At 40.2% G+C, this 20663-nt stretch overlaps 2 protein-coding genes across 17 annotated transcripts in view; one reads left to right on the top strand and one right to left on the bottom strand.

The window, feature by feature from the left end:
* Positions 1–20663, top strand: part of GIGYF2 (GRB10 interacting GYF protein 2) — a 75375-nt gene that overhangs the window by 33681 nt on the left and 21031 nt on the right. For 12 of the 16 annotated variants that reach the window (XM_068201054.1, XM_068201048.1, XM_068201046.1 and 9 more), the window contains 3 exons: positions 15180–15359; positions 20190–20407; positions 20496–20655. In XM_068201054.1, the coding sequence (XP_068057155.1) occupies positions 15180–15359; positions 20190–20407; positions 20496–20655 (558 nt within the window). The remainder of the gene's footprint in view (positions 1–15179; positions 15360–20189; positions 20408–20495; positions 20656–20663) is intronic. The other 4 variants (XM_068201050.1, XM_068201047.1, XM_068201053.1 and 1 more) reach the window with 1 other exon arrangement.
* Positions 1428–9789, bottom strand: KCNJ13 (potassium inwardly rectifying channel subfamily J member 13). The gene is made up of 3 exons (XM_068201073.1): positions 9573–9789; positions 2980–3460; positions 1428–2149 (listed from the first exon to the last, which is right to left on the bottom strand). The coding sequence occupies exons 2-3, from the start codon at positions 3455–3457 to the stop codon at positions 1527–1529; spliced, it is 1101 nt and encodes a 366-aa protein (XP_068057174.1). The 5' UTR covers positions 3458–3460; positions 9573–9789; the 3' UTR covers positions 1428–1526.

Raw genomic sequence — 20663 nt, 5'->3', positions numbered from 1 at the left:
TTTGGAATGAGAGCTCAGTTGGAACAAAAATGTGGCCCTTCTGCCTCCTTCCCCGACTGTGTGTGGAATGCTCCTGTGGGGTTACTCCCCAGACCCTAAACCAAAGCAGCTTTTTTGCTGATCCTGTTTGGGTTATGAACACACTTCAGTGACCAGTTTTGTGACCTGAGAAGAATTCAGTTTAAGCTATCTCATCAGAGAGCTTGAGACCATTTTTCCTGCTGCTGACCACTTGGGTGAAGTTAAGAGGAAGTGTATTTGGTAATGTCTTATGCTGTTGTCAATGACAGTTGCTATTTACGCCATCTGGGTTTCTGGGAAAAGTTTTTCACCTTTGAAAGGTAACTTTATTTTAATTTTACTTGATTGTTCAGGTATGAGTACCTAATAGGCACTGCTTTTGTTGAGAGCTTGGAAGTAGTTATCCATAATTGTGTTTTTCCTTTAGCGTCTTAAATTATTTAGGAACTTCAGAGGGGCGTCTTAATTGCAGTAGGTTTATGAGGCACTTAAATACAGAAGTCTCATGTATAGTTTGTTTTAATTTTTTATTTCAAAATTGATTCAGGTATCTCTAAATATTTTTTGTGCGGTGTGTACAGGCAAAGATTGATGTTAAAAAGCATAAAATATCAATGGATGCAGTTCTACTTCTCATATATATATAGGGCATCCTTCTGGGTCAGATATACTTGAGATAAGCAGCGCAAAGGTGAAAAAATTTGGAATGTATGGGCCTTTAAAAAAACCCAACATTCATTCATTAAAAATATTCTTTTTTTTCTCCACTGCTAAATAATTTATTCAGTGTTTTCAAATAAAAAAAATTTCCATTGCCGTGTTTGTCATATACACCCAGATTTTTTGATAGTGTCTTCATAGACCTGTCAGGGAGTGAGATGCTCTCTTATTTGGCAGAATGAAGAACTGCACTTAGGGTTTACAATTTTGCTTAATAAGCACAGCCGGAGTGCTGTTCACTGCTATCAGAGATTGGCAGGACTTTCATCCGTCTGAAGAATGATGTAAGTCTGCATTCCCAAAGAGTTAGAAGAGAGAATAGAAAAGCTAGGCTTTTGGATGAACAGGGATACTTGTTCCAGAACTCATGTATTCACTGAATGACCCCATATGGTTTTCTGTTTTTGTTTTGTTGTCCATTTTGTCACAAGCTGGTTAATTATGACTTTGATCAGCTTTGGGAGTTTTGAAGATCTCTCCTTTCAGGGTCAGTGTGGCTTTAATCATAGTCTGGTGAATTCAGCAGATAGTTCTTCTAATTTCCCAGGAATTAGTACTGTGATTCAGGCACCTGCCTTCATCCTGGGTGGTTAATGCAGCCTTTCCTCAGTGGGCACACACATTCTCTTGACTCTGTATATCACATTGTAATCAAAAGCACGGGACTACAAGAGAGAGATCACTAGAAGATGGCAGGGCAGGCGAGGAAGTAAGTTTTTTAAATGGAACCCACAAGTTTAATGTAATAATAATTAAAAAAGCACAAAGTTCAAGGTCTGTTATCTCTACTCTGTGAGGCCAGTCTCCGAGAGCTGGAAGCTGTCGGTATGCTGTCCATTGATGCGGATCTCCTTGTCAGTCCTTTTTGGACTCTTTGAGTCAGCTGCAGCTGGGAGCTCAGGAATAGTCTTGTCAAAATTCTCCATCTTGGTCTGATATTCACCTTTGGCATTGCGGGCTAGCAGGGAGGCAAAGCGGTGGTACACCAGGATCTCTGACGGGAGGTAGGATGTTCTCCTCTGACACGTTTCTCCTGTGCCCTCCTGCACAGCTGACAGGAAGACAACCAGCTCAAAGTGGTGAGGAGCTTCTCTTTGAAGGAGAGCAGCCAGTGGGCTGGATGCAGTGATGGAGTGGTAGTAGGTCAGTGGGAAAATGAAAAAAGGACACTCGTCCGCAGTGACGCTGTCCAGGTGAAAGTCAATGCTAGTTTGGTGCAGCTGCCCGCTCTCTTGTTCTTGGTAAAGTATAGCAGAGATCTGCACGCTGGTCAGGGGGCTGGAGCGAGTGTTGGCCACCTGGAACATGAGGTGAGGCTTGCCCTCAGTGTGTGTGACCACGGCAGAGCGCGAGAAGCGGATGGAGAGTGCCCGGTTCTTTGGGCGTGCAATCTTGGCCACAAAAGCACCTGGAGCATGGGAAAGAGCAAACTCAGTGTGAGCATGGGGCCTGGGCTGGTTCCCTACAGGTTTCAAGGGAGCAGAAGCAGACTGAGGCTGAAAAGACCATGTTTGGTTGGCATCATACTAACCTGCTTTTGTTCAAAAAAGTATAGCTTTCCCAAAATACTTATTTTTCTAAATTATGTTCACTTATTAATATTTGTAAGTTAACTGTAGCTGTAAGGAGGCTGTTAGCTTGCCCCAGCTTAACTGTTATTGCTAATAGGAGCTGCTCTTGGTATGTTATACTGTAGAACAGTATACAGTACACAGTAAACTAACCTGTATATTTCCAAAGTATTTTGAATAACTTTAAACATGAAGAATATTTTAAATAACATACCTCAAAATAGCTGTGACACTGTAAAAGCTTTCATTGCATTGGGTACTGAGGAATGCATAAACATTGAGTTAAAGATCAATGGAGATAGCTCAGCTAGATGAAAGTATGCCTTAAAAGTTAAATTGACTTTAAATATTGTACTTATATGGTGATAGCTGAGAGAGAGAATGGTATAAGAAATAAATGATTGAGAGTGATATGCAGTGATCCATAACAAGTATATTCCAATTAATAGTGAAATTCTTAAGTCCAGGTATTGATAACACCTAATTTGTCTTTTGGTAATTAAAGGTGCTTAACTTTTAGTACTGCATAGGTGAAATCTTGTCGTCCTTGTAGTGGCAACCTTAATTGTTCTTTCATATATCAAAATGAACTGTATTTATTTCTAGCTCTGTTCTTAAATCCAGTTGTTATGCCTGTTGTGTGTAAAGATGGAGTAGGAAGGTTTACCTGTGAGGAAGGCTTCTAGCATGAGCCCCAGGACCATTTGGATTGCCAGCAGAGCGATGGCACTGGGACAATCCCCACTTGGGAACATGGTGCCGTAGCCAATCGTGAGTTGTGTCTCCAGCGAGAAGGAGAAGGCAGCTGTAAAACTGGTGATGTACTTGACACATATAGTGTGGTTGTCAGGTGGAGCATCGTGGTCCAGCTCCAGGTCCCCATTCATCTCAGCCAGCAGATACCAGAGCACTGCAAAGACCAGCCAGTGAATGACAAAGGAAGCTGAGAAGACGAGCATCATCCATCTCCAGCGCATGTCCATGAGTATCCCCCACACGTCTCGGAGGTATGCCACACCTCTGCCTTGGGCACCAGCCATCTGGAACGTGCTGTGTCCATCCTTGGTCACCAGCCTCAGGTATCTCTGAGTCAGGAGGGGAGCGCTGGATTTGGTGTTATTGCTGTCTATTGTGTCTGTTGTCATCCTCTAGAAAGGAGAAGAAAGGAAAAAAAATGATACAATGCCACATATTTGTATTTTGCCTAATGTTCACAGCTTCTGACACATCAGCAGGGGTAGAAATACTGCAGCCAACAAAGGAGGGCTTATACATTGCAATCCAGAGAAGATTAAGTCAGGAGCCTGGAGAGGAATTTACCACTGTTTGTGGTAATACTTTGCTAAAAAAGATTAGATTTAAAAATCTGACTACTTCTCACATTCTCCCTGCTTAGCTGTTTAAATATAAATTTCATACTTTGCCTTCCTAAATTTACATTGGAGTCACATGCTTTAATTCTTTGGGAGTGAGTGGGATGGGATTAGGCATATTGTGTGTGAAAAGAAACTGAATTTTGCTGATTATATTAGATTTTGTAACTTGTTTTGAGCAGAGTATAGTAATTTACCAGTACTATTATGAATACTGTTAACAATAGTATAGTACTAAGGAAAGAATGTGTGTTATGTTATTTCTGTAAAATATTTATGCATTTTAGGAGACTGCAGTACTATAGCTACTAGCCCTTTCTGACTCTTGTAGTTCAAGAATTGTCTGCTGTCTGCACCCACCATGTCCAGTTAAACAGAATTACAGTATTCAGGGCAGAGCTGCTTTTGGGAGTCTGAGGCTGTTTATGTAAGGATCAGGTAAAAAGAGGGCAGGAGAGCAATTCAGAAAATACACTGTGACATAATTTGCAGTCTAGTCTGCCTGAGCAGTGCAATTATTATTAGTGACCAAATAAAATAGGACAGCAGGCATATGGGAATTAAGGTGGAATTGCAGATATTGGAAGCAAAGTGGATATCTATAGGTATTTGGCATATTAGGCTCCTTTGTTTGCTTTTAAACCTCAAAACTTGTGGAATTTGTGGAATTCGCCAGAGCTGGTGAATGTCTTTTGAAAAGGCAGTGGTCACTCAAATCCATATGTCTTATAAATACTGTATGTTTAAAGTTAACATGGGGCAGATTAAAATTAAGTACAGGTTTGTGTAAAATAGAGACTTCATGATGTGTACAACCTGTTCAAAGAAAGTTGTGAGGAGGCTTGTTTGTAGAACAACAGAGAATTAAAAAATACCTGTAAATTCTGCAAATGATAATTATATGTGGTGTACTTAGTTTTGGTTTGCTATCAATTTTGACTTTTCTTTGAATGATGGCTGTTTCACTCTATTACATTTTTTCATAGAGGAATTGGATTTTTCCCTTTCAACAGTGCCATCTTAGTTTTCTCTTGAAATACATTAGAAGTAAGGATCCTGAAATTCAGAATAAATTTATGGTAGGTGAAAATTTTTCCTGTGATCTTTGATCCCGTAAACCAGCAATTTACATGACTGTTTGCTTAAACTTCAACCAGATTTTAGTAACTACAGAAGATTCTCTTTTGCTTTTACTTATGTTTAATGCCTGCTGAGATACGAGGATTGTCATCCCAGTGACTATTTTGCTAATTTTTTTTTTTATTTTCTCAAAACATCCAGCTGTTACTTCTATCCATGCTGTAGTCAGAGGGAGATAAAGTAGATGATGGCCTGAGTGGAATTTGGTGGTTTTCCCCTTATTTTCAATTTTCTCATTCACATCTCCCAGGAGGAATATTTTAAAATCATTCGCTGTGTCAGAGACTGCAGTGGACTTAGTGAGGTTCTCCTGGCGTATGGTACCAGGCTACTTTTCTTGGGGGATTTTGGTTGTAGTCCATTCACTTTATAGCATGACCCCCCACCTTCACTGGCTTGGCTCTTCAGTCTGCTGCATGGCTCCCTGAATGGCAGTTCTCACTCTTGCTGTACAGTAACTGGAATGTAATTATATGTATTTCAGTAATCCAATGATTAGTGGCTTGTCTGTAGAGCACAGTCCTTGTGTTAAGATTTAGATGAGCCCTTCTGGAGGCCTTGAAGGAGCTGGAAAATGAGCATCTCTGGATGGAAAGGATGATGGGGACCATGCTCAAAATGAGCTCTGAACAGTGCCTTGGTTTTATCAGAGTAAGCAGTACTCAAAAGAAACACTCCCTTGTTGAATAGAGAACACTTACAGAGCAAAATGCCTCTGAGTGCATCATGCATTCAAAACAAACCAGCAAACCAACAAAAAAACCCAAAACAACGAAACACAACCAAAAGCCAAAGCTTGTGTTTTTCTGTAAATTCTTGTGGTACTTTGAGGGCAAGATCTGCTTTGTAGACTCTAAGCAATATGGGTCTACAGAGCAAATAGATGTTGTGAAAATGATTCTGATGCTGACTGCTCGGTGACAGAAGCCTTTTCTGTGGTGTTACGTACATTAAGAAAAAAGGGAAAGCATTCTTAAGACGGTACATTTTTTCTTCAGGTCTTCACATGAGTGCTAAGGAAGTGTGTTTGAACACTACAGAGTTAGAGCAAATGCTGTCAGCATTGTAGGATCTCAGATTTGTTGATTAAGGAGCTTCTTAAGGTGGTGATTAATCACTTAGTGTTGTCTTAAACTCTGAAAAAAATCAGTCAGGTTCTTTGGGATTTTTTCAATGGGTGAGGATTGATTGCTGACAGATTTTGAAGGCACTTGAGAAAGAGAACCTACATTAGCCCCCAGCAGCACATTTCAGATCAGTCCTGTGTCTCTGCTCTTTGAGACTACCAAGCAGGTGAATTTGCCTTCTGAGGTTAACCACGTTATGCACTGGTACAGTGCCCTGATTTTGCTAGTCTAGGACTGTTGAAAATGTTACTTTTCTATTTCAGTGGTAGGGATAGCATTGGAAATGTGTAAGCTTGAGTTCCAAAACCCCTTTTTTCAAGCACTATTGATGGATTAAGAGCCTCAAGTTTTAGCTTCTTGGAGTGAGAAAAACAGATAAGAAATAGACACTGAGAGCAGTGCAGTTGGGTGTGAGTAAGAAGCAAAAGAGCAACCGTGGGAAATAGCTTACCTGGGTTGGAGGATTGGTCCTCTGTATTCTTAAAAGCAGAGGCAGCTTAAGAGCAGATGTGGCTTTGAATTTAAAAAGTGTTAATGTCTTCTGTCTACTCCTTTCCTTGCCCACAGTAAAAAAACAAAAAAACCAAACAAATACCCTCTTTCCATGTTGGTGATAAATCAATGAAGTTACAAAGTACAACTGGGACCACCTGATTGAATCCCCTGCCTGGCATGGTCCTTGATGACCCCACATTAATCCCTGTTTCAGTGCATGTTTTGGGAAAGATATTTAACTTCAACTTGAGAAGAAAAATTCAATGTTTGTTGGAGAATGCTTGTCTCTGCTATAACATACATGCAATGTTTCTTATCCAGGTTTGTCCAATGATCTCTCTCAACAGCCTTTGTTACATTATTCGGTGGGTTTTACTTTTCCTGGTTCCTGACTTACGCAACTGTTGATGAAGCTTTGGAGTGTTTCTTGTCTCTCCATTTCTCAGCTGATAGCCCCTGACAAGAAAGACAGGAACTGTCAGAAATCACTTTTCTGAACCTCTTTTGGCATGCTGACCAGTCCGTTATCACACATTTGCTGTGTGTAATCCTTGCTGTTTACCTTCCCTTGAAAGCTAAATTATCACCATCACCAGTGTGTCAGTCAGTTCTTAGCTTTTTTTGGTTTTCAGTCTTTTTATCATCTTGTCCCTTATCCTGGCTTCTTTCTTTTATACACTCCTCTAAGACAAACAAGATAGGGCGAGTGCTAATTTTTTTTAAAAAATCTCAGATTCCTTCTAGCAGTGGGACAGGTTTTAAACTGACCTGCCTGGCTAATGATTTATGTGTGATAAAAACTTGCCTTACAGCTTTGGGATGTTGCTTGCATTTCTGAAATTCATGATCCAGCATGTGGCTCTCCCGTGCTTTGCCTTTTTGATTGAGGTCTTCTTCCTTGTGTTTTAACAGCCTTTATTGCATTCCTGTTCCATGTCACCACGTTGATTTCCTCTTTTCCTCTTGCTTAGTGTTTTCATAGGACTTTGGTAGGGTTGCAGGGAAACTCATTGGCAGCACTGTGTTCATTTCCATTTGCCTTCTCAGTTGAAGGCATTCAAAGTGACACTTCCAGCCTGTTCTCAGCTTGATATACAAATGCATCTGCAATCTTCTGAGGAGCCCGAGTGAGGAGTTGTGTTCAGGGGAGACTTCTGCAGTGTTGCCCTACTTGCCCAGCTTCTAGTCTGAGTAAAGTCTGTTCTAATTGACCTTGGAAGGGATTTGAAATAGTTTATGCCGTGCTGCTTCATTCTGACAGGAAAGTGGTCTTGAGGACTTGCTATTTTCTGGGAGTGACTGCAAAAACTGCTTATAACTGCAGCATCATTCCAAGATTTACTAGAATCCGTGTGGTGGCATGCCCCTGTGGCGATGTGTACATTCCTTCTTTATTTGGCCTGGGTTTGCATGATCATATACAAGCTTCAGATTTAAACCTTGTCTGCTCTGAGCTGGGATTGCGCAGGTCTGTTGCTGGCTCTGCACTTTGGAACAAGAACTAAGAATATAATTTTTAAAGGCATTTTTCATGCTTTTAAAATGGTTATTTTGTGTGGTTTTATTTTTAGATTATTGTGTATTGTTTTTTAAGACTGAATGGCCGCCCCTGGAGATGCTCAGGGATTATTATTAGGAAATGAAGGTTTTTTCCGTATGGATGAAATTACTGGATCATATAACTTACATTAGGGGACAGTCTTAGAAATGTAGGAAGTAATTCAGCTTGAGAAGCTGCATTGGTTGAAAACTTATGCTTCTGTTGTGAGTAGAACAGTTAACATTCAAACATATTTGTTCTTTTGGTTTTGTAGCTAATGCCTCATTGAGTTGAATGGAAGTAGTTTGTTACAAAACTGTTACTCCTGAGCAGTGTGCAGAATTAAGATAAACTTTCAGAACTTGTTACATTTATAAGTAGGTCTTGTTAAAATGGAAACTTGAATTTGTTGACCTCAATTTACTTTTTTCAAAGCAAGTGCCATAAAGGATAAGGATGTGAGAGCTCGTACTTTTGACTTTCTGTGACAGTGTATTACCGAATGCACTTTAAAGAAAGAGGTGGAAAAATAGGAGAGTATGTCTTCTTTTATAGTACAGAAAACAAGGCCGCTTATATACTTGATTTTTGGGAAGCTAAATAATGCTCCATTTTATACATAGTGTGTTTTCACATAAGTACTCTGAGGATTCATATGAACATTAATTCTTGATTTTGAAGTAGCACCTGAGTGGACCAACTAGTCTGGCCACTTGTAGAGTAGCAGAAAAGCAACATTTAAACAAAGTCTTGGTAAAGGCTTTAAAATATTCCTGTATATATTAAATCCTTGTAAGGAAACTTAAATGCAGAATTAAATATTAAAAACAGAGGAGTAATTTGATAGTTACTAGGGAGGGTTTTATTTGATGTAAAGCTGCAGTAATAGAAGTTTGCTGTCACCCTTTTTTGTGGAACTTGCTGTTTTTGGAGAGCAGTCCTGCCCTGTGTGATACAGGCTTTCCCATGGCTTGCCTAGAATGGCTGAGTTTTGCAGGATGGTGGAGTTCACTCCATGTCTGTATGTGGTGTGCTGGGCAGCGGTGCCAGCTCGCTCTGTGTCCATAAGCACAGGGATGAATGCATTGATTGAAAACTGTTGATGTCTGAGATATAATTGGAGATGGTAAAAGCAAATTTGAAGATGTGAAGCTTGTTTCTTGTAATTTGTGATGGAACTGAATGCTGAGTTATGAGTGCAGCAAGGTGAGAATGACTTTTTCATAATTCTTGGCCAATTTCATGACACCCGCCTGCTGTAGCTGGAGCTTGCAAATGCTCCCTGTCTGCAGAGCCTTTCCAGCACTTATCTCAAAAACTTCCTGAAAAAATACTGCATAAAGACTTTGGATTTGTCCTGTGTGCTCTTAGGACTGTGGTCACATGAAGAGAGCATTTTCTTCTTTTTGAGGGGGAGAAATCAGCAACCATTTTGTTTAAGGTGATACTTAATTTAAGAAGCTTTAGAAAGAAAAGTCTCTGCCCTGAAAAGAACTTTGATTTCTTTGATTAAAGAGTGACAGAATAATTCAAATTGTACAATAAGAAAAAAGGAAGAAAAAATACGATGGTTTTATGTACTTACCAGTCTTCAGAGAGTCTTTGTGCAGGAGGAGGGGATAACCTGGGCTCCAGGAGAGGGACTGCTCTGGGCTGATGTACTGGTCCCAGCACTAGCAAGAAACTTCCCACAAGGTGGTTGGTAGCGATTAAAAAAAACCCCAAAACCTTTAAAAATGGGTTTGTATGTCTCATTCCTGTGTTTATATGCTGGGGGGATTGGTTTCCATCTGAAGCTGATTTGATTGGTCATTTTGCCTGTAGGGGGGCTGGTTGGCTCTGATCATGTGGAAAAGAATGCTGGTTTGTTAGGAGCATTTCTTTACCCAACACAAACTCTTAGCAGCCAAGGAGAAATCCTCAAACACTTACTTGGAGAAAGGGGTGCCTTCCTCCTCACCTCCTTAATCAAGATAATTTTTTAGGTTTGTATAACCTAAAGTTTTGCATGAAAGTTGAAAAGGCCAAAATTCCCTTGGAAAAGCTGAGTGGAAAAGTTCCCATATTGCTGCTGAAAAACCACACTGTTCACTGATACCTTTTCTCTGACCAGTGTGAACTACTGTTCATCTGGGTGAAGAGAGACACTCTTGTGTCCCTTTCCTGCTCCACTTCTTCCTTTCCTGTTAGGTCCCAAAATCTGGAATGTGAATGGAAAGGTGGATGCAGCATGTGGTCTCAGGAGGGTGTTGCTGAATTGCAGGCTAATGCTGCTCTGAAGATGTAGACCTGGCCATTTCCATCTCCACATTGCTCCTTTGTGGAAACATGGAATTAATCACAGTATTTTGCTAAAGCCTAGGAATGAAACAAGGCAGATTAGGCGGCTTGCTGATTCCACGCGGCAGATGAAACCACTTTCGCTTAAGCTGTTCGCTCTTTCACTCATGACATGAGAGGAGTTGCTGAAGGTATGTCTGAGTGAGCAGCTGTACAGAGTGGTCAGTGGGTTTCCCTGCTGGACCAGCTCTAAGGACAGTTCTGAGCACAGTACTGGTTCACTTTTTTTTTTTATCCCTTGGTGAGCTGCTGATGTGAGGGCTTTGACTGAACGTCAGATGTAAGAGGATCTGAGAAACAAAGGCTGTGGTTGTTTGCAGTAAAACTACTGAAGGCCTGCTGGGAAAATCATTAATGTAGACTTTCCTGCTTAGGAAACAAAATCCTCCCTATTTTTTCTTCTTTAACCTTCCCCCAACCCTAAATTGCAAAACATTAATTTTTTGCTTCATTAGTATGGAACATTTTAATACATGTACAGGCACAGCACCGAAAGTTGATGGGCATAGTGTGACTTTGAAAACCAGGGCAAATAATGTAGTGCCAGGGGACTCCCAGCAGTGTGACAAGGCTGTAGGACAGTGTGACTTGCCCTTCACCCTTCCCTCCACTGCAGACAGCCTCACTTAGTCACAAGTAGGATTTTGGTTTCAAACAGTATTTTCTTAGAATACATCTTTTGAGCTGTAGAAAGTATTTGCTGTGTGGTCACTGGTTTTCTAATCTAATTCAACTGAATGAATTGGAAATCTTTACACAGTTGTATAGTAGGTGAAATTAGGTACAGTGTGTGTGTTTCAGGTGTGTTATGGAATTGAACTCTTGTTAATTCCTTTGAATCTATTGGCTCACACTGGCAACAGTAGATAATGGCCAATTTAGTGAAAAAATATGGGGTTATATTTGATAGTATGTTTTTGAGACCTGCTGTTGAGATTGAGATTTTATGCAGAGAGATTGAAAATTTGAAGCTAGAAATGGGATCCAGAACTTCTTATCTGTCACTGGGAGTCACTTCATGGTATTTGTATTCCTGTGGTGTTCCTAGCATGTCCATAGTGTTCAAATGAGAAGGTAGTCTTTCTTTAGAAGCATCATCTTAAGGATGTTTATTCATTTATTTTATTCTTCTGTAAAATAAACTAAGCAATTACACATTTAGGCAAAGTTATTTCAGTTCCTTTAAAAACACTGACTGCAAAGGTTTTTATTTTTATCTTCCTCTTGAGGAATTACGTAGCAGGCAGCAGAGAGAAGATAGCAAGTCAAAGTACTCAATAGACTCTCCTGGTTCTTGCCCCTCTGTAGAGGAAACAGCAGTGCTGTCAGTCATCACTTTCCTGTTTATTCTTTCCAGACAGTGAGGATGGCATAGGAAACGTGGGCTGACAGCCTGGAGAACAGAAGTTATTTGCCATTCTGTTAGTAAGTCCTCTTCATAAATGTGTTGCCATGGGGCCACATCCCCGAATCCAGGCTTGTTCTCCGCAGTCAGTATCCCTTCAAATCAGTGTTGCACAGCTGTAGGCTTTTCTGGCTGGATACCACTCGGCTCTGTCTGAAGTTTTCTGTAAACACCATTGCTGGCTTTGTGACAGGCCTGAACAGAGGTGCCCTTTTACTGCTCCTTCTCTTCAGGAAGTCCAGTCAATTAGTCCAAGGCAAAACCATAGATTGCATTTTAGTTTCTTTCATCCTTAAAACATTGCCAAGTCCTGACTCTGTGATCTAAGTCATTTCAGCTGAAGTGATTGTTCTCAAATCTAGAAACAGTTTGCCAAGAATATACTGGCACTTTATAAGTTATGAATTTAGATGTAATCTGTAGGAATATTCCCATATTCGGTTTGTCAGAGTCTTTCTGTCACTTGGGTAACTTGATTTTTCTGGTCCTTAACCTGTGACTGGTTTGCGTTTGTAAAGAACCAGTTTCTTGGCTGGCCTGTCTAATCTTCAGGCTCATCTAATGCCAGACCTGTTTGGACACATACCTTGTTCTTTGATGCTTGCTGTGATGTCCTAGAAAACTGAAGTAAACCAGAAAACTGAAGTATGTCATGAGACACTGCATTTTTTTCCTCTTAATTCCACTAAATGTGGCATCAGCACAGTCTTTGATGTGACACTGGAGTGCTGCTGTGTTTGGAAAGGTTTTGGAACCACAGGTGATCCCATGCTCAGCTGTAATACTGATCCCTTATATTTGATTTTTTCATTTCTACATTTGTAATGCTACAGAACCTGAGTTGTCCTGATTTGCCTGTAGCATGAGTAGATGTGCAGTGGGGCTAAAACCTGGAAATACAGTGGCAAAGCAGACTGCACAATATTCTTTAAGTGACCTTTCCTCCTAAATGTTTTTGGAAGAGTGGAACAGGACCTGTGAGCTGAGAGCTTATCTGTGTTAAAGAGCAGTCTTCAGAATCAACTGAACTTACAGTAGAAGGGAAGAACATCCCCTTTTTTCCTTTATTGGTAGAGTCTAAAATATCTCAAATTAATGTTACTGAATGAGTGTCAAGTAATAGCTGTGAGTCTTCATGAAAATAATAGGTAAATTGTAAAAATATTGCTTCTCATGTCTCAAAATAGTGATTCGAATAACTTTTTTCTTTTGGTAACTGTTTTAGTAAGAAAAAAACAAATGTCTTGTGCTGCAAAATGAAAAAAAAATTGGATCTCTCTGTAGCATTTTAAAAATAAATTCAGAAAGAGTGAGGCACTTCTCTTGTTGTCTGGGACTTAGGCTCCCTGGTCTGTTGGGTTGCAGCTCTCTCGTGTGCACCTCTCTGTGTTTTACTTCCAGCTGACTCAGCTCTGTAGCTTTGCCTTTTCCCTTTCTGCTATGGGAAGCCCATCCAAGGAGCAATGGTGAGAGGTTTCCCTGCACTTTTTGCTACTGTAGTCTGCATTATATTTTTTAGATACCAAAACTATAAAAAAAATTCCCAGACTTAGATTTTTCTGTCTGGCTTGTTCCTTTCCTGTCTTTTCCATGAAGCACAGGAAATACAGAATGTGGCTGACCTTCTTTTGCAAAGATTTATCCACTCCAGATAAAAAGTTGCCAGCATCACTCATACCAAATGAAGGGAGTTGAGTGCCTCCAGCAATTTTGTTTTATTTGGAGTATTACCAGAGACTCCCCAAAATACACTGTCTGCAGATTTTTTTGTTTCTCAAACCCCATCAAATACAGAAGTGGTCTTCAGCCAGATGTCCCCTTCAGTGAAGTAAAGGTGTAACTGGGTTATACTTGGCTTCATAGCTGACATTGCCTGTTGGTACTGGTGCTTGACTTTAAATTAGGTAGTGGTGTTGGACTTCAGATTAGCCAGTGTGCTTTAGCTCTTCATATAGGAGCAGCATAAGGGAAAAATTATTTTTAAAAATTTAGATCTGGAGAAAGATAAAGGGTTTTTCCCTCCAGTGTTTTGAGATGGTGGAGAAGGGATGTCAGTTTCTTTCCAAGGTGCACACAAAGTAGAGAGCCAGTGTGTGCTTCCTGTCTCCAGAGTGCAGTATCTGTAGCAGGAAGATTTTTCATGTTCTCAACAAAGTTCTGATATGCCACAGAATTTCAGCTCTTCTTTGTTTCCTCATCTTTTTCATGGACTGAAAAAATTGCCTGATGCTAAGAAAGCATTCTCCTATGCATCCTAAACTAAATACTTTAAAATGTCTCTTTCTACCTCAGGAGTCTTAGTACATGATCATACTTTCTTTAGTTTTTCCTGTCTAAGAAAGCAGGCATGCCAAACAGACTTCACCAAATAACATCTTAAAGTTTTGATTTTTAGGACTCTTTAAGAAGGAAGATTCAGTATACCTTTCTTTAGTACTTGAAAACTTTTCTTTTTATAGATAACACCACAATTTCAAGTTAACACTGGGTAATGGTACCAGTAAAGAAATGACATCACTGTGGTTCCTCTGACAATTCTGGTGCTACACAGCTGAAGAAACTTACTTCAGTGATGGGCTGTCTTGTCAGGGCAAGTCAACAGTGAAAGCAGCATCTGTGTTAAACCTTGGCATATTGGTGTATGACTTGGAAATCTTGGTGTATAATGTGGAGTCTTTTCATAAAAATATTTGTATCATCCTTTTCTGACGAGGTTGCTCTTCATAAGTACTTGAGGATTTAATGTTTAGTTTTAAATATAACATAATGTTCATTGGGAACTAAAAGACTATCCTGTCTCCTAAACTTCTAGTAGACTTATCCTTCAGCTCAGACATAATTGCTTCTAGCCCTTCATACACTGACCTTGGCTCTGCAGAAGATGGATTCACAGCATAATGTTAACATTGCTAAGTTTTTTTCTCATTTATTCCTCAATGCTACTTTAAATTTTCAGTGTTTCCTAATAGTTAGACTGCTGTATATTGGATTAAATAAATAGATCTCACCTTCTTTTTATTACAGAAGTAGGAAGTGTGTTTGGTTTATATAATGTTTACACTGTGCTCCCATTTAGCTTGAGACACTTCATGATAAAGCAGTTTATTCTTTTTCTCTGCACACTTTTGACTTCTTTCTGTTACATTTCCCTACATCTCTTAAACTGCCTTTTCCTCCTTTGCCTTTCCTATCCATGTTCTAATTGCTTATATGCTTTGCTTCCTTCTAGATTTATTTTTTTTTCGTCTTTCCATCCCAAGGTACATAGGGACCTGGATTTCTTAAATCTCTCTCATGTTTCCTTCTTGAGTTTCTGTTCCTCTCCTAGGTTCCTATAATCACTTCTGGTGCATTTTTTTCCTCCAAGAGAGCAAGATTTCAACCCTTTTGTATTTCTGTGTTTCTAAAGACAGGACACATGTTCACTGGCCTGTGTTTTCTTTGCAGTGAGACCAAACTTTGAGGAAGGTGGGACAGTGACCGCGGGGAGGAAACACGAATTTATACGCTCTGAGAGCGAGAACTGGCGCATCTTCAGGGAGGAGCAGAATGGGGAAGATGAGGATGGAGGCTGGCGACTGGCTGGGTCACGGAGGGATGGGGAGAGGTGGCGTCCTCACAGTCCAGGTGAGAGCAGAGCTGGGCAAACATGCAGCTGTGGTTACAGAGAGAGGGAAAAGGCCATGAGGAGAGGGAGGTGCCGCGTTCAGGGAAAAATCAGTTCATGTAGTTTTGGTGATAAAATACTGTTCTGGTCACATGTGGCTCTTGGTCACAAGATGATTAGCATAAAATTGTGCCTTTTGTTTTCCTTTTAGCGTCTTCAGTACCCTAACATATTTAAGGGAACAATACTTTCTAGGCGTGCACTTGTCTGTGTTGTGCTCCAGGTGTGTATGTACCTGGTAAAATAAGGGGTATTTTTAATAGTACTGTTTCTTTGTGACTGTGGCAATGAGGAGGCTGAAATCACCCCCATTAGACAGAATACCTAATGCTACAGAGTGACACAGACACTAAACCACTCTGGTCATTGACCTCTTTCTAGTTTTGCAGATGTATTTGCTATGCTAAGAAGCATCCTTGGAAAATCTCAAAATATGATGCTCTACACATTTTGTAGTTAATTACAGGATATCTTGTCTTAATACGTTTCAGGCACCTGTTTGGTTTCACTCTCCCTTTCCCAGGCTTGACAGGGCAAGTCTGTTCACTTGCTTTCCAGCATTGCATTGCTGAAATTGCAGGAGAAATACAAAGCAGAGCTTGGTATTTCAGTAGTAGAACTAAAACATACTATAGTTTTTTTCCTTCTTTTTGAAAAAGATTCAGTTGTACCTGGTATGGGATCCTGGGTTTGGCTATCTTTTGGCTGCAGGAGGCTTCTGGAGTACCAGGAGAGGATTAGGCCCTTCTACTATTACATCTTCATAGAATAATAAAATTGTTAAGTTTGGAAAAGACCTTCAAGGTGTTTGAGCCCAACCGTTGACCCAGCACTGCCAAGGCCACCACTAAACCGTGTCCTTAAGTGCTACATCTACATGGCTTTTAAATCTCTCCAGGGATGGGGCCTCCACCACCTCCCTGGGCATCTGTGCTAATGCTTGACAACCCTTTCAGTGAAGAAATTGCTCATAATGCCCATCTAAACTTTCTTTCTGGTGGTTCTAGAGGGTGATAAGGTCCCCCCGTTGGAGTGTCCTTTGCTCCATGCTAAGCTTAATAGGAAAGCAAATAAAGTACAGGACTTCTTTGGAGCTGAGGTGGACAACTTGTCTTCAATAAAAAAAAGTGCCGGTCGCTCTTACAATGGCTCTGTTGCCCTTTTCAACATCCCAGACTTTCAGTACAGTTATTGTTGGGAGCAACCATGACCTCTGTTCTGAGCCTTCTTCACAGCTGTGTAGAACTCTGCTCTCAAACAGCTGTTCTCTTGTACTAAAATTTAGCAATGAGCCCAAGGCTTGATTTGTCATCAGATGTTTTCTATTTAGAGCAAGGCCAAGAGGCAAATTTTGAAGAATACAGTTTTCTTTTCCCCAGTGTTTGGTCACAGTTGTTGATCAGACACTGCTGCTTTGTTATCTAGTTGAGGCAACATCAGGCCAGCTTCCTTATGATGCAGCATGATACTCAGGAGTGGAGTGTTCTGTGAGTACCAGCCTGCATGCTTTAGCTTAAAAGGAAATGTTAGACCTCAAAGTTCAGAAGTTCATTCAGGTCTTGAACTTTTTTGGATGTTCTGAGAGAGGTTTTGAAAATTCATCTCACTTCTGTCATGGAAAATAATACTACTTATTTGAGTTTTCAGCATAGTAGAAACGAACTGAACTTCCCTTATGAGTTAGTTTTAGCAGCTATCATTGATAGCCTGTTCAAAGACTTATGTGAATCTGCAAAAAAGTTGCTAATTTTGAGATAGCCCAAGCTGACAGCTGTATTGTCCTAGTTCCAGCTTTCATCGGAGCTGTGTTTGAATTCTCCTCTTAGTAGTAGCCACAGAACTATCAAAATGGTTTAAATCACATTTTTGCTTCAAACAATGAGTTTAACTCAAATTGGCATGGTTTAAACTACTTCTTTGTACTTATTCTGGTGTTGGGTAATAGTGTAGTCATATGTCCTGCTAAAAATAGAGAAGTATCTTCAGAGGACTGTTGTAATTTGTTTAGTTGATCCTTCCTGTGGCTTGTCTCTGTGTATTCCCTGCTAGGATCTTTACACTGGCTTTAATAACTGCTGGAAGAATGTGATCACAGATGTAGATTCACTGGCTGCTTCAAAGTTTTTTTTTTCCTTTTAATTTTTAACCATGTTTTAAAATTATAAATGTCTAAAAACCCCCTCTTTCTCTTATTCCAGTTCTTGCATTCATACAGTGATTGCCCTTTAAATTTACAAGGCCAAGTCTATTTTGTCAGAAACATATACAAACCTGTTTTGGTCTCAAAACTAGTGATTGATCGATAGACGTTTATGGTTTTGGTTACCAAGTCAGCCTTAAGGTATAGGAATAAGTTTTTCTTGACTGGAATTTCTGATATGATTTTGAGTCATTGCGTAAATAGCTCTTGAAAAAGATCAATTTGAAGAGCTAAGAGGCCTTAGGCTGTACTCTCATATAAAGATTTTTAGTTGCTGCTTTGTTTGAAAGGCTTTTCAAATTCATTTTGATTCACTGCACTTTCAGGTGCTGTGATTCAACTAGAGTTGAATTTTTGGGCATTGTTCCTTGTGTTTCTTAAGTACCATGAAGCAACTAAAGTACATTGGAAAATCTTGCCCCAAAATTGAGGAAAATAAGAACTAGGTCTGTATATAATGCCAAAAAAAAAAAAAAGTGTACTAGTCCTTTGTTAAGTGTTCAGTTTAGCATTTAGTGTTGTTTTAGTATATATTGGAAATTTTACTGCTGAGTTAGAGAATAAAACTTTAGAAAGAGAAATAGCTATTAGTAAGGCTAACGTGTTCTTGGATTTCCTGAAGCAGCCAGTAGTCCTGTCTTTTGCCTACAATGTCACCATCAAGCGCAAGGGATAAATTAAGCTTAAAATTGTCTCTACACTTGAAATATTGAACATGTAACTACTGCCTAGTGATAGTATGGAGCTGAACTTAAAGCTGTGTTTGTGTCTTAACTGCTGGTTAAAAAACTTAAGGTAAGAATTCAGGTTTATCTCTCCTCTTGGCTTGCTTTAAAAGGTTGGCAGCCTGATATTTCAGACCTGAATTATGCCCTATATTCTAACTGGGCTTTTACAAACACATTTTGTTACTAAGAAACAAGGGCATGAGTCTGCTGCACCTATGTCTTTTTGCCTCTCCACATAGCTCTGCAAATGTGGGGGCTGTAAAAGATGGTGTGACTAAATCTCTGCGAGCAGACTAAATGGTTCTTCATTTGAACTTTGAAGATACCTGGGCTTAACAAAGTACTTCAAAAACCACATTTCTGGGTCTCACTATGAAGAGCTGCACTCCTGGTATTGACATGTGAACTGTAGAAAAATAGAGGCTCCTTTCAATGCAGGCTACTCTCCCCTGCTTGGAGCCCTGACATGGACGTGGCTGCTTGTAATGAGGAGCTGTCTGTCCAGGGACTCAGTCAGAAATGCTGTCTGGTTGCCAACAACCTCTCACACTTAAATCTCTTTCTTTAATAGCATTAACAAGATTGCCTCAGAACACTGATTTGATGGTTTAATGTTACTTTCTTTGCAAGGCATAACTAGAAGCGTAGGTTAAGTTATCCACTGGAATTATTTTCAAATAAACACATATGGAATAGTGAAGGCATTGTTAAAATCTAACATTTGTGTTTCCTTGCTAAAATTTAAGATTGAAGTTCAGAATGTTTCTGGAGGAAGTTTGTTTTACATTTCCTGTATTTGAGAGACAAAGGTGGATTTTTTGCATGGCTAATATTAATGGTTAGGGTATTAAGGTCAGTGTGGAAACATTCATCAGTCATGAAACAGGACCATGTTTCTCCCCTTTACTGTGATTTGTTTTTTTTTTTTTTTGGTAGACATTTGATACCATGAGGCTGCACTAATTCTAGTGCACAGATTGTTGGAGCAAAAAAAAAAAAAAAAAAAAAAAAAAACCAAAAAAAACCCAAAAAAACTGTTTTTTTTAAATCCATTTAAGAATAGCCATCATGAAAAGCTCTAAGGTGCCTTCATGCCTTCATTTTTCTTTGCACCTTTGTGATAAAGATGGCTTGCATTTCCTGGAAAGCTGTGAACAGTCCTTTCACTCCCAATTTGTTTTCCTTAGCAGCCAGCTCTTTACAGCTTAAATAACATTATTGCACTCAGAGGATTTGAAGCTTGGCTGAATGAAGGTGTCTTCTGAATATGAAGTTTATACATGAATTGGGAATGTTCTCCCATTTCTTATCTTTCCAAGTTTTGATATTCCATGGCTTAAAAAAACCATTCAAGAGACTGACCAGTCCTTTCAAAGGTATTTGAACAGTTGTCACTCCATTTGTCATGTGTATGCACAAGAGCATACCTGAGGGCAAGAGGCAAAAACATGGGTGTTTTGTTCAGGATGCAACTTCTGCGGAGCCCCTGAAGGAAAACACAAAATCTTACACATGTAAATGTGCCACAAAAGACTGAAATCAATGATGGCTGGTAAATTCAATTGGGAACTAGTGTTGTTTGTCTTATTTTGGTGCCTGTTTTAGATTTTGTGGCCAAGCTTTTTTAGCCTTATGTGGTTTCTAATGCTTATTGTACAGTTAATAGTGTGAGGATATACAGTGGACAGTATTTGAAAGTCTCCTGCTTATTGGCAAGATGATCCTTTTCTTTGCCTTGAAGTTGCCCGTTCGTAGGTGGGCTGTACCATGTAGCAGCTTTCTGAATTGCTGTCAGTGTCCTTCCCCCCCGTTGTGTGAGCACTGCCCCAGGACTGTGTGTAAAGCTCCTTTCCCTGCCTTAGACGGCCCTCATTCCGCAGGCTGGCGGGAGCACATGGAGCGACGGCGGAGATTCGAGTTTGATTTCCGGGACCGAGACGACGAGCGGGGCTATCGCCGCGTGCGCTGCGGCAGCGGCAGCATGGACGACGACAGGGACAGTCTCCCTGAGTGGTGCTTGGAGGATGCAGAGGAAGAAATGGGCACGTTTGACTCCTCTGGAGCGTTTCACTCTTTAAAGGTGAAAAGCTGCTTTGGGCCCTTGGGTCACTTGGTGCAAATGTCCTGTGACGTCAGGTGGGTTATGGATGATTGCATTGACTTTGCAGAAAGTGCAGAAGGAGCCAATACCAGAGGAACAGGAGATGGACTTCCGGCCCGTGGAGGAAGGGGAGGAAAGGTCTGATTCTGAAGGGAGCCACAATGAAGAAGCCAAAGATCATGAAAAGACCAAGAAGGAGGGGGAGAAAACAGAAAGAACAGTGGCAGGTAAGGGG

This window comes from Anomalospiza imberbis, chromosome 10 (assembly GCF_031753505.1).
Source record: "Anomalospiza imberbis isolate Cuckoo-Finch-1a 21T00152 chromosome 10, ASM3175350v1, whole genome shotgun sequence".
Classification (NCBI taxonomy): domain Eukaryota; kingdom Metazoa; phylum Chordata; class Aves; order Passeriformes; family Viduidae; genus Anomalospiza; species Anomalospiza imberbis.
Note: the sequence above shows the minus strand (reverse complement) of the source record. Positions and strands in the feature narration are given on the sequence as shown.

Excerpts from the sequence above, each read along its gene's own strand:
- KCNJ13 (XM_068201073.1), bottom strand. The coding sequence starts at position 3,457 with ATGACAACAGACACAATAGACAGCAATAACACCAAATCCAGCGCTCCC. Across the intron at positions 2,150-2,979 it reads GCTAGAAGCCTTCCTCACAG|GTGCTTTTGTGGCCAAGATT; the intron begins GTAAACCTTCCT and ends CCCATGCTCCAG.